The sequence below is a fragment of the Crinia signifera genome, chromosome 5, assembly GCF_055691185.1.
Source record: "Crinia signifera chromosome 5, ASM5569118v1, whole genome shotgun sequence".
Taxonomy (NCBI): Eukaryota; Metazoa; Chordata; class Amphibia; order Anura; family Myobatrachidae; genus Crinia; species Crinia signifera.
The window spans coordinates 207,919,354-207,932,709 of NC_139221.1; the positions used below are offsets into that span (position 1 = coordinate 207,919,354).

The following is a 13,356-nucleotide window of genomic DNA, read 5'->3' on the forward strand; positions in this document are numbered from 1 at the left end:
TATGTATGCTGCAGACTCGCGCATCTGAGCGGACAGCAAAGCCAAGTCCTCAACAGGCCTTTGCTCTTCTAAACCTTTTGATATTTCCTCGGCCCATGATTCCATGGCTCTACTGACCCAGGAAATGGCTAGGATGGGGCGTAGAGTAACGCCAGCAGTGGTAAACATATGTTTTAACCCCGCCTCCAGACGTCTGTCAGGAGCCTCTTTTAACGCTACTGCCCCTGGAATAGGCAGGGCTGCTTTCTTAGAAAGTTTTGACACCGAAGCATCTGCTAAAGGTGGGTTTTCCCACTTAGCCCTTGCCTCAGGAGAGAAGGGATAAGTCCCTTTAAAACGTCTAGACAGTTGGAACTTCTTTTCCGGAGCCTTCCAGATGTCCAATAAAGGCTTGTCTAATTCTACAGATTCTGGAAAGAATACCGCCGCCTTAGTAGGCGGGCCAAAGATAGGGGTATATGCCGGAGGATCCGGCTCACCTACATTTAAGGTGAATTTGACAGCCTGTATAGGGGCGTCTAATCCTTGGGACCCCTCCTGTACTACCCCATCCCCCCCATCTGCTTGAGGGAGGGGGTCATCCTGCAAGTCACCATCGTCACCCAGGGGGTCGTCCTGCTCATCCCCTGACGAATCCCCCCGTAGCAACAAGGGAATGGTTCTTTTAAGAGAAGGGGGTGGAATGCTTGCAGGCTGGCTGGATGTAGCTTTGACCAGGGAGTCCACAGATTTTATGAGGTCCCTGGCCCAGGAAGGTTCAGCCGAACCCATGGAAGTCAGCTGTGAGTGTAACACTTCCCTATCCCTGCATGACGCAGCCAATTCTGCTGCTAGGGTAGACAGTACACTGGTGACCCCTTCCACATTAAGTATGGAAGAAGGAGCCTTTTCTTCCTCTCCTCCCTGACAATCTTTGCACAGGGTGACACCCTTAACGTGCTGTGTAAACTGTTCATTGCACTGTGTGCACACAATTAGTTTTTGTTTAGACTGAGATTTAGCAGCCATATTAAAACTGTATACACAGCAGTCAGACAGCGGTACACACTGACTCACACACAAGCAGAGAAGGAGAGAAGAAGTAATAGGGGGAGAGGAGCTTGCTTTCCCCGAATTATGCCCACCACAGTATTAAACACTCCAACGGGGGAACCCAGTGGGAAAAACCCCCAGACACTCACCCAGTGCAGTGCTGATGAGTTGGAGCAGCGCTCTGATGTCCTGTGCCGGAGATCCATGGAGGCACACCAGAAAGAACAGGCAGCGTGGGCTAAAATGGCGCTCAGAGAGTCAGGAGACCGGGAGTGCAGAGGCTCCGCCCCCCGTCGTCATCCGCTCAGCGCGCGCTGTGTACAGCGGCGCTGAGTCTGCTGCTGTTGTTCTTTTGCTGGACCAGCGCGCTTCTCTGGTCCAGCCGTCACCTCTGCTGCCCCTGAGACCTCCGGCGTTGACGTGGCCCCGGACCCGTAACACTGGCCGCGGGCGGCTGTGGCGGGTCCCCAGTGCCGATGCGTTGGTGGCCGGGGTCAGTAGCGTGCGCCGCAGGCAGTGCCGCTCTGACCCTCCCGGAGGTTGTCCCACGTAGCAGGCAGCCAGCAGGGTCTCCTGGCTGCCTGTAACACTTCAAAAATTAAAATAAAATTAAAAACTAAGAGCCCCCTTAGACGGAGCCCTTGCCCAGGGAACCGACTCCTCCGGGCACTTAACTAAGACTGGAGTCTGAGGGGGGGATAGAGGGGGAGGAGCCATGCTACACTTCAAAGTTTCTTAAAGTGCCGACTCCTCCAATACACCACTCAATCCCCAGGGTAATACTTCAGTGTCCCCTTAGGATGAAGGAGAAATAAATATATTAAAAATGTATAATCGGACTTGATTACTTCTGCCTATCATTTTAATTTGTTAACATGTTGAAGTCTTAGGGTCCAATTTAGAGATGGATGTAATGCCAAAGTTTCATGAAACCGAGTGATTATCAGCAGACTGCTCATGCACTGTGATTACACTACATGTGCCAAGGTTCCTTTGCGTTCGCAGTAAGTGATCAACAGGAAAAGACTGTTTTAGGGAGGTAACGGGTAGTGGTTAGAAAAAAGATGGCATGTCATGGCCATATTCGAGGCATATATCTGACGTCAGCTGTTATCTTGTACGCAGACAAACATGGTGTCTGTGTCGCTTCTGCCGTGGCCAGTCTGCATATCCATAGGTCTACCTTGTAAGCCTGACGTTCCTTGTTCTTGCTTACAGTATTGGAATGTGCACACATTTGTGGATGATTTGTGTTTGTTCTGATGGACATTTCTTTTCAGCAGGTGGCAGCTTCAATTGCTGATATCTGCAGTTGGGTTGCAGAAAATCGCATTTGCGTCTGCATTAGCATCCTTCTCTATATTAGGCCCTTTATCATCTTCATCCTCTCATATTACCATCATATTTTCCATCACTGTCATTGCCTTATAGTAGTGCCCTTGTTCATTTGACTTTAGCCTAGGGAAAGTATGACACACAATGGCACACTTAAGGGAAACATGACTAGAATGGAGTTGCACACTGGCACTGGAACCAAAGTGTGCACAGTTACTACAGTAAATGCAGCTGCAGTACAGAAATCTGAATTGTGACATGTGTGTACTTGTAAATAAGCCAACCCCCATGTGGTTGCAAATGTAGGTCTCCTTCATCTTTCATCCAGAAGGACATCTTTGCTTCCCTCTAACCCCAGTGATTTCAGGCATAAAATATTTGTCATAATCTTGAAATCAACTTAATCAAACACCTTTTTTTACTGGCGATTTAACTGTTCTGATATTGACATGTTGATAATTCCTTAACTAGTTTGATATCTCTTGTAATAAAAATGAAAGTGTGTAGGAGTTACTATGTAATATACTGTATATTGGAGAGATTGATGGCTTAATTTTCCTGTTATGTAGCCAAGGTATGGTGCGACAGAAACATGATATTGCTTTCATAATTTAGGACTGAAATGTTCCGTAGTGTCAGCTTTGAATATTGCTTAGAATGTATTTCCTTCCAGGACACAGTCATCTCGGTAAACCTTTTACATCTCATTTACAAAACAATAGAAACACACAGGCAATATTACAGAACATTTTTTCAGTTTTTATTATTATTATTATTATTATTATTACATTAGGCTTAGCAACACAGAAAAAAAAAAACAATAAAAAAACGGAATTGCAATGAGTTAGAAAGGAAATCAACACCAGAAAAGGTTCCATACACACTACGCGATGACAAACGCATCCGGTATTGTCAGTACACATTAAACGATATCGGCTGCTGTGATGTCACCGGGGGCCTGCTAAACATGCCATGTGGACCTGCATGAGCCAGGAAGCCATGAGCATGGTTGGAAATCTAGGATCTTGCCATTTCGGCTGTCCACATTCCAAGGTTGGTGAACTGGGAGTTGGGCACATGTCACCACAGGGATGGGAGTTACATCAGATGTTTCTTCAGATGGGTTTAGATTGTCGGTAGAAGCCAAAAATAGAGCTCATGGCTTCCTGGCTTAACAAGAAATTGCCTGTGAATGGAGCGAATTCCAGAGACCCACAGATGACCTTGGTAGTACTGTAATGACAACTATCCGGTTAGGTTAAGTAATTTAGTGAATTCAGTGGGAGGGACTAAGTTGTATGGATTGGATGTGTGTGGTACATGTTACTATAGGATCAAGCCTCCTTGGCCATTCCCCCTGCAGAAGAATTTTTTTTCTTTAGATATAGTTTTTAAGATTCAGTAGAATTTCCAGACAAGTCAGTAATACCATGCGTATAAAATCTTGGATATACAGCACCATTGTATCTGCATAAGGGTTGCAGGCTGGTCACACCCCATATATATCATTGTACTATATATTGGCCTAATTAAGCATTGATTGCTAATCAGAAAACTTGCAAATTCAACGATTATCGCACCACCTTGTATATGTAGAACCAAATAGCAAAAAAATATCCATACGCATAGATGTTTCAGTGTATTCATAGTTGGATTGACAGGAAGCTGGTGTTTGGGGGAACATGGCATTTTGTAGATGTGTTTGTGAATACGCAGGCATGCCAAGGGATTTTTTGAGTGGGTCTCTGACTTCAGTGATCACTTCTAGCCTGAGCAGATTAGTGTCAGCTCTAGACTGGCGTGGGTGGGAAAAACTGTTGGATGGTTCATTTTTATGTGAATGGATCTGCTAATATATAACTATTTGCAATGCATTTGAGATTTTGCAAGGGACATTTAGTAGTACATTTATTTATAAGGCGCCACAAAGGGTCCGCAGCACTGTACATAGCAAACAAAAAACAAATTACAAGGTAACGTACAGGGTGTGTTGATAAAATACAGCATAAATAGGGGTATAGCTGGTAGAACTAAAATCAGCATCAGTTCAGAAGTAGGTGTCGAAATTGTCGAGGAGACTGAAGATGAAGTAGAGGAAGGGAAGAACAGGTGAGGTAAAGAGGTAAGGTGAGTACGTGAGGAAGGAGGGCCCTACTCATAAGAGTTAACATACTAAAAGGAGGTGGGTGGACGAACGAAAAACAATAGGATGAGTAGGAATGGATGGGAACGGAGGCAGGATAGGAGGTTCAAAAGAGGTTAGGAGGAGGGATAGGCTAGTCGAAAAAAGTGGGTTTTGAGGGAGCGCTTGAAGGAGGTAAGGGAATCAGAAAGCCTGATGGTTGGCGGGAGGTTGTTCCAGTGCAGGGGGGCAGCGCGGGAGAAGTTTTGGACACGGGAGTGGGAGGAGGTGATAAGGTGAGAGGTCAGTCGGCGGTCAGCGATGGAGTGAAGAGGACGGGAGGGAGTGTGGATAGAGATCAGTGAAGAGAGAGGTAAGGAGCGGTGGAGGAGGAGAGAGCCTTGTAGGAGTTTAAAAAGAACACAGAAAGGAATGGGGAGCCAGTGAAGAGATAGACAGAGGGGGAGGCGGAGGTAGAGCGGCGGGAGAGGAAGATGAGCCTAGCAGCAGCGTTAAGAATGGATTGGAGAGGTGCGAGGCGGGAGAGGTAGCCCAGAGAGAAGGATGTTGTCAAGGCCGGAGATGAGAATAAAATAGTGTGCCGAGCATAGCGAGGCACCGTGCCCGAAGCATTGCGAGCGGCTGCGGTTCAAGTCCAACTGTGTCCATGTCGACTGTGTCGACATTCGGGTAAAAAAACAGTGAAAGACATTTTTTCTTTTTTCTGGCCGGAGGTTTTCTGCTTCCAGTCTACTGTGTTTTCTCTAGCTAACAATCTATGCTGAATTAGGCCCATCGTGTGATGTGAGAGAAGGGGTGTGGTATATGGTTCCGACAGTCGGGATCCCAACAGTCATTAGCCCAACGTCGGGATCCCAACAGTCATTAGCCCGACGTCGGGATCCCGACTGGCCAGACACAGACAGAGGGGCAAGCGCAACACACTGTGGGCACTGTGGCTCCCTACGCTCGCCACCTATTCTATTCTCCCTCTATGGGGGGTCTTGGACCCCCACGAGGGAGAATAGCCGGTGTCCGCTGGGAACCCGGCTGTTGGCATTTTAACAGTATGGATCATGACGTCAGGTAAATGAATGACGGGATCCCGACTGTCGGGACCCCGTCCGGCACCCGAGAGAAGGGAATCGGTACATCTGTCAGACCAGACTTAGGTCTACAGTCATTAGGTCGAGCCCGGAAGGTTGACTGGCCCCAAGGTCGACACGTTAAAGGTCGACATGGGTCAAGGTCGACATGACTTAAGGTCGACATGTGTTTAGGTCGACAGTCATTAGGTCGACATGAGTTTTTTACTGTTTTTTTTTTACCCGAATGTCGACGCAGTCGACATTGACACAGTTGGAGTTGAACCGCAGCCCCTCACATCGCTCGCTTCGCTCGCAATGCTTCGGGCACGGTGCCTCGCTACGCTCGGCACACTATTTTATTCTCCCACCATGCCCTAGTGGATGGTAGGGCATGAAATACCGCCTGTCGGCACATGTTGGCTCAAAAAACAGAGAAAAACTCATGTCGACCTAATGAGTGTCGACCTAAACCCATGTCGACCTTGGCCCATGTCGACCTTAAGTCATGTGGACCTTGGCCCATGTCGACCTTTAACCCTGTCGACCTTGGGGCTAGTCAACCTTCCGGGGTCGACCTAATGACCGTCGACCTAAGTGTGGTCTGACAGATGACCGTTTCCCGAGAGAAGACATCTCTTGGTACAGTAGGTCTCTTTGACCTCTCATGACTCCTGACATTTTGTCAAAATGAGTTGTCCAAGATCCTTCACTATTCCTTGCTTAGGGGTCAAGTAATCATTCCAGAGATGCGGGCCATCCTTAAAGTAGGGTGCTTTAGTGAACATTCCTCCTATCCCTCCATGGGATTTGAATTTAGATTTATAGGCTCTTCAAAAATGCCTATTTGAATCTGATGAATTATGCTATCTTACTCTGAAGGTGTTATTTCTCCTGGCCATTTCTGCGGCGTGTATCAGAATTGGCTACATTACCATATAAGTATATTTTACTGAACTCTCATTCCGATAGAGTGATTCTAAGGACCAAACAATCTTCCTTACCTAAAGTTTTTTAAAGTTCCATTTGGACCAAAACATTGTTGGCCTTTCTGAGAACATTGTCATCCATCTGACCTAGGTATTTTGGATGTAAAAGTAATCTGAGAGTTCATATCAATTGTACCACAAAATGTTTGGATGGATGCAATTTGCGACCATTCGACCATTGACATACATTAGTATCCCTTCCTTCCCATATACTGTAGATGCACAGGAGAACTAGTGATGTATGAACTAATAAGCAGTTATTCGTGACACATTGGGCCTTATTCTAGTTCACTCTTTCTAACAAAATCCTTCTTAGATGAACAAAACCATGTGCACTATAGGTGGGGCAGATGTTACTTGTGCAGAGAGAATTAAATTTGGGTGGGGTTTTACTTCAAAGTGAGATCTATATTGCAGTGTCAAAATAAAGCAGACAGTATTTACCCTGCACAGAAACAAAATAACTCACCCAAATCTAATTCTCTCTGCACATGTTACATCTGCCCCCCTGCAGTGCACATGGTTTTGTCGATCTAAGAAGGATTTTGTCAGAAAGAGTGAACTAGAATAAGGCCCATTGTGCTGTATTGAATTCTCCCCAAAGAGAAATAACTGGGGCCACAATCAGATTGATACTATTTTAATAGTCATAGTACACCATTTTTTTAAATAAATAGGCAAATGTAAATAAAAAAAAAATTAACCCTAGAATGTCTGTGTGTGCGTGTACATGTGGTAGGGAATATAGATTGTAAGCTCCACTGGGGCAGGGACTGATGTGAATGGTCAAATATTCTCTGTAAAGCGCTGCGGAATCTGTGTGCGCTATATAAGAAACTGCTAATAAATAAATAAATAAATAAATAATGCAAAATGTAGAAAATAAAACAATGCATGATTAAATGAGGACCTATAGCACACAATTGAGCCTGGTAGCAGTAGCACTCAATAAGCTTATAAATGTAACAATATAGAAGTTCATTTTTTGTACTGTGATGGGTTGGTATGATTTTATAAAAAGTTAACAGTATGACCCAGTCAGGTTGTAAATCATCTTGTTAACGCTAAATAGCAACGATGGTTGCGATGGCATACCGAACTCACTTTAAAAGTGGAAGGCAACGCCTATCTTGGTTGCTTTCAAATGTGATAGCAGTACAGGATAAGGTTCGTGCCGAACTTACAGTTTAGTGAAGTGGAGGTCAGTGCAAAACTGTTTACTTTATTCCACCAAAATCTTCCACAGGATGATATCATGCTCCAGAATAATGTTAAAAAAAAACTAATATATATTGTACATATTGTACATGTGTACAATTGTATACATTTTTTTTTTAAAAGACAAGAATATTTTGGGGCAGCTGTGTGACGTCACATAGTACGTTGGTAGCCCCTGAAGGCGAGGTGCTACCCTTACCACACTGGCCAGTTTTCAATGCTCCTGATTCACCGTTTTTTCGGCAAATCGGGCTGTTTTCACTCCTTGCGGTGAATTTTTTTCACTGAAAATCTGATTCACCCTATTCAATGTTCACTGTTCGCCTAAAGTGAACAGAGAATGCCGGCCAGTTCTCCGTTTCATGCTCGCTGCAATTCGCTTGTGTATTTCAATGGGGTTTTCACTGGGATTCGCCGAGAGTGTATTCAATGCTCAAATGGAGAACTGCTTTCTCCATTGATTTTTGCCATGATTCTCCATTTTACATTCGTCATCTTTTTTTAGTTGAACTGGAATGTGATCTTTTAAAATAAAGCGTTTTTTTGTGTGTTTTTTTTGGTGTCAAAAAATCTGATTTTTTTTCTGTGAAGGGGCATGCTATTTTTATTCATGTGCTGCAATATATTTGTAATTATTATTATTATTTTTTTTTAAACATTTTTTTTTTTTTTTACACATTCGGCAGCAGGGGGCGGGAGCCGGGAGCTGCTAATTAATATTAATTTATTCACTGCACACTGGTCCCGATCATTACATATGCACGATCAAGACCAGTGAGTGTAGCGGCTCCCTAACACAGCCCCCTGCCAGCTCTGGGGGGCTCTCCCTGTGTCCCAGACAGCCCTCCTTCACCCCCACAGTGTCCGACGCAGGCAGGAAGGCTTCCATCTCCCTGCCTGCAGCTGTCCCATAGCTCCCCGGCGGCATTTGCCGTGGGGGTTAAAATTCGCCACCAGGGGTGAAGAGCCCCTGAGGCGTTGAATAGGGTGGAGGGGTGGCTGCCGGGCGAATCTCCCCGAAGGGAGAATTGCGGCGAAAGTGTAGCGAATCCTACACAGGATTCGCTGCCAGCCACGATTCTACCCATTGAATACCTGCCTTTGACTGCAGTGATGTGATCGCAGTTATATTGCGATCGCATTTAATGTAGGAATTTTGCGTGCTGGGTTGCCTGCCAGAGACAGCAGTTGCAGTTTTGCTATTTTAGCAAAACAGCAACTGCTGCAGACTCAGGCCCATAATGTACAACACTCACACAACATGCTCCTGTCAGTGTTCTCTCCTCAGTGTCTTCATGTTATGTCTGTCCTTGGATAGAAACTAATTGGATAACCATTCATACCCCATTATTTTTATACACATGTGGCTGATCTGCTTTACAAAACAAACACTTGTACACTGTGTGACTGGTTTAAGTACATGCTTGCAATTTGTACATGTAAGCTTGCGAGCAGGGCCCTCCTACTTTTTAAGTGTCTGTAAATACCCAGTGTGTTGTATTGCTGTTTACAATTGTAAAGCACAACAGAATTAGCTGCACTATATAATAAACTGTTAATAAAAAAAAATAAAAAAAATAATGCAGATTTTATGTGTGTGAAGTATTTTCAGATAGATTTGCTCCTTGCTCTATATCAACACCTATACATCATTTCCATATCTCCCTTGTATTGTAAGCTGTAGAGACCATGACCTACTGATTTTACTGCTTTTAATTGTCTGTTATAGTATTTGTTAGTCATTGTTATTGTGTTATTATATTTTCCTGGCTGTACAGTGCTGTGGAATATTGGCACTGTAAAATGTACTACGTATAATAATAAGAATATCCTTTCATCCTCAGCATTCATAACGGGATTACTAAATAACATTGGAACCCATGTTGATCCAATCCTTCTGATTCATCGAATTAAAGAAGGGATGGAGATTCCTAACTTGAGGGATTCACTTGTTAAAATCCTGCAGGACTATAACCTCCAGGTAAGTACCAATACTCCACTAAGAATTGTGGAGATGAATGAAAAGTGAAAATGTGTATGCAGCACAGCAAGTGTGAAGGCAGCAAGGCCCTTATTCTGGTTGACTTGCAAGGGTGCAAAAACACCCCCCCCCCCTCCCCTTCCCGTCTGCTGCGGATGAATGATTTGCATAATCATTAATTCGCAGCCTTGGGTGCAGAGGAGAAATCATTTGATGAAAAAATGTTTTCTCCAGGGGAGAAATGTTTTCTCTCCTGTGCTGGAAGCAGGCGGGCAGCTGACATCAGTTGATGTCAACTGCCCACCCCCTGCACCTGCGTCATTGCCGGATTTCCCTGGGAACTCCCGGCTTTTTCATTGGAACACTCATGAAACACTGGGTGGGGCTGTGAATATGTAGTTCACCATGCCCGCTCACACCCTGTGTCTGCACATGCGCAGAAATGCAAAACATCAGTCACACAGGGGGCCGAACAAATCAGAATAACCCTCAAAGACTACATGTCCCATCAGCCCCTACTGTCTACGAACAGACTAGTCTATGGGTGCCAGATGACTCACCGACAGTCGGGATTCCGATGGTCATTTCTCTGACTCGGAACCTCGACTGTCAGGAGCCCAACAGTCGGAATTCCGTCCACGACCCCCATAAGAGGGTTAGGAGGCAAGCGCAGTGGGCACGCAAAGGGCTTCAATGTGCTTGCCCCCCTGTCGGGAATGTGCTTGCCTCCCTGTCGGGCTCTGGACAGTCGGGATTCCGATATCGGAGAAACGACTGTCAGTAAGCTATATCATACCTGTCTTAACAATGGCTGATGCAGCTCTTGGAACACCAGCTGCATTCTCTGAATGGGAGAAGAGGCCTGCAGAGAAGTGGTGTGCTACCTGTAAAGGGGAGGGGGACCCAGCAGATGAGGAGGTAAAAATAACCCAATGCAATTAGGACCACCATCTCAGCCTCCCCACCAAGGTGAGTATGAGTCTGCTCTCCCTCCCTCTCATGTATTTTCAGTTTATTATATTTGTGTGTATACATCAGGCTTGCTGACTATCCCTGAATGTCATGGAGAGTCAAAGAAATAATGAAGATCTCCTTCAAGAGTCTATTATCCTCCCTGAGCCAGGGCTTGAGGGATGGCCTTTGGCACCTCATCCATCGATGTTTGCTATTGATCGATGTTGTAGCGGGAACAAGTACTTGACAGTGTACTATCAATGGTTTCCAATTCCCCAGTATTTTTTGTTCTGTTAATACTTCTGAATTGGGAGCAGGCAAGGGGGAGGAGTCTAGTTTGGCACTTGGGCCCTTTGTATGCGAGGCTGAGCCTGTCTTATCAGCTATAGATCGAGACAAGCCATTGGTGCTCCAGAATGCTGATGTCCCGCCTTTCGCTATAACTGACTTGATAGGCTCAACTGTTAGTCAGCAGTCCTGCACCACCCACCTCTCACGCACAGTGCAGCACATTGTATGTATGTAAGCACCATTGGGGACAAGGCTATTCAACATTGATGGAAGACCATTGATTGTCTTCAATCATGGATGGTTGATGGCCATCCCTACAACATACTTACCGCTCAGCCTGAGAGATACACTGGGGAGAAGAATGAGGAGGAGCCATGCTACAAGAATATGACCACCACAGTAGTACAGTGATGAGGATACAAATTGCTAGGTGACCATGGTTATGTAAGAAATGGGTAAACTAGGGGTGGGGGATCTGTTGCACAAGACAGGGAGGTTTGAATTGGTTATAAGATCTAGGTTGGCCCCCTGTTATATTGATTATTAAATATATTTGTTAATTTTTATGTATTAAGGGTGTGCTACCACGGACAAAAAAGGTTCAGACTTGATATTTGGAAAGGAGAAGGTTTGTCTATTGGTGGTGCACCATTGGCAAAAAGAAGGGAAATCATAAAATATACCTTTTAATAGTAATACATTTAAAAGCTGCGAAATATGACAAACAACATATAACATAAACACAAGTGAATACAGTGCAATTAAAATGCACGTTTGGAGTCTACGAGCAGTTACCAATCTCTTCTCATGTGTGACACCTATCAATTACTCCTTTTATTTGTTCGTCATTAGATATATATATTTGGAGAAAGGTGTCTTTATTATTGGAGTTTGTGTGAATAATTTAGGGGTCCCACAGTTTGTCAGCAGTCATAAGGTTAATAGTTTCCTATTGATGTTGGTCACAGGCTCTTGTAAAAACTACCTCTTAATACGTATGTTACGCTACGTATGCCGGCAATTCCAATCTATTTCATTACAGTGCAGAGGCACTAATAAGTGAGTTTGGTGATGCCGCCGTCATACAGGGAACTGATCATCTATGATGAGTAGTTTCGGTAGAGTCTGTTACTTCTGGTTCAATATCAGTTACAATATTACTATTTGTAATCACATAACCTTGCTGACACTGTATCGCGCCATTGCCTTCACAGGATCTCCCTATGTAGGGGATACAGACTGTGATGCATCCCCGCGTGTACTACCCGTCACTTTAGTCACCGCTCAGTATCATGCGGTGTTACTGTGTCGCGCCGTTGCCATCAACAAGATCTTCCTATGTAGGGGATTCACACTATGTCGGGGATACACATCGGCCGGCATATGCTTTGCAGATCTTCCTCAGGTTGCCCTGTGGAAGATCTGCGAAGCGTAAGCCAACCGACCAAGCCATGCGGACGTCTTCTGAGCAGTGCCTAACTATCGCTGATTGTGTGAATGTAATATCAGTTCTTTTCAGGACTCTATTGTACCCTTGAGCAGAACCGTCCATAGTCTTACCCCAGCCGCCGCACGGTCCCAGCGGCACGGCGAGTGATGGCTAGTGCACGCGGGGTTGCATCACCGTGTGTATCCCCGACATAGGGGATGGCAACTGCGTGACACAGTAACGCTGCATGATACTGAGCGGTGACTACAGTGATGGGCAGTACACGCCGGGTTGCATCACAGTCTGTATCCCCTACATAGGGAGATCCTGTGAAGGCAACGGCGCGATACAGTGTCAGCAAGGTTACGTGATTACAAATAGTCTTATTTTGTATGCCACAACTTAGAAACACTGGTAACATTACATGATAGGTATTGACCATATTGTAACTGATATTGAACCAGTTAAACGTTGCACTGAAGTAACAGACTCTACGGAAACTACTCATTATAGATAATCAGTTCCCTGTATGACGGCGGCATCACCAAACTCACTTATTATTGCCTCTGCACTGTAATGAAATAGATTGGAATTGCCGGCATACATAGCATAACATACGTATTAAGAGGTAGTTTTTACAAGAGCCTGTGACCAACATCCTGCTTGGCATACAACTCTATAGGAAACTATTAACCTTATGACTGGTGACAAACTGCGGGACCCCTAAATTATTCACACAAACTCCAATTATAAAGACACCTTTCTCCAAATATACATATCTGATGACAAACAAATAAAATGAGTAATTGATAGGTGTCACACACGAGAAGAGATTGGTGTTTATGTTATATGTTGTTTGTCATATTTCGCAGCTTTTATATGTATAACTATTAAAAGGTATATTTTATGATTTCCCTTCT

The 13,356-nt window shown here is 44.7% G+C and overlaps 1 protein-coding gene across 1 annotated transcript in view; it reads left to right on the plus strand.

Annotated features, from left to right (window-relative positions):
• VPS41 (VPS41 subunit of HOPS complex) overlaps window positions 1–13,356 on the plus strand; it is a 258,397-nt gene that overhangs the window by 229,940 nt on the left and 15,101 nt on the right. The window contains exon 25 of the mRNA XM_083188469.1: window positions 9,626–9,762. Within this exon, the coding sequence (XP_083044595.1) occupies window positions 9,626–9,762 (137 nt within the window). The remainder of the gene's footprint in view (window positions 1–9,625; window positions 9,763–13,356) is intronic.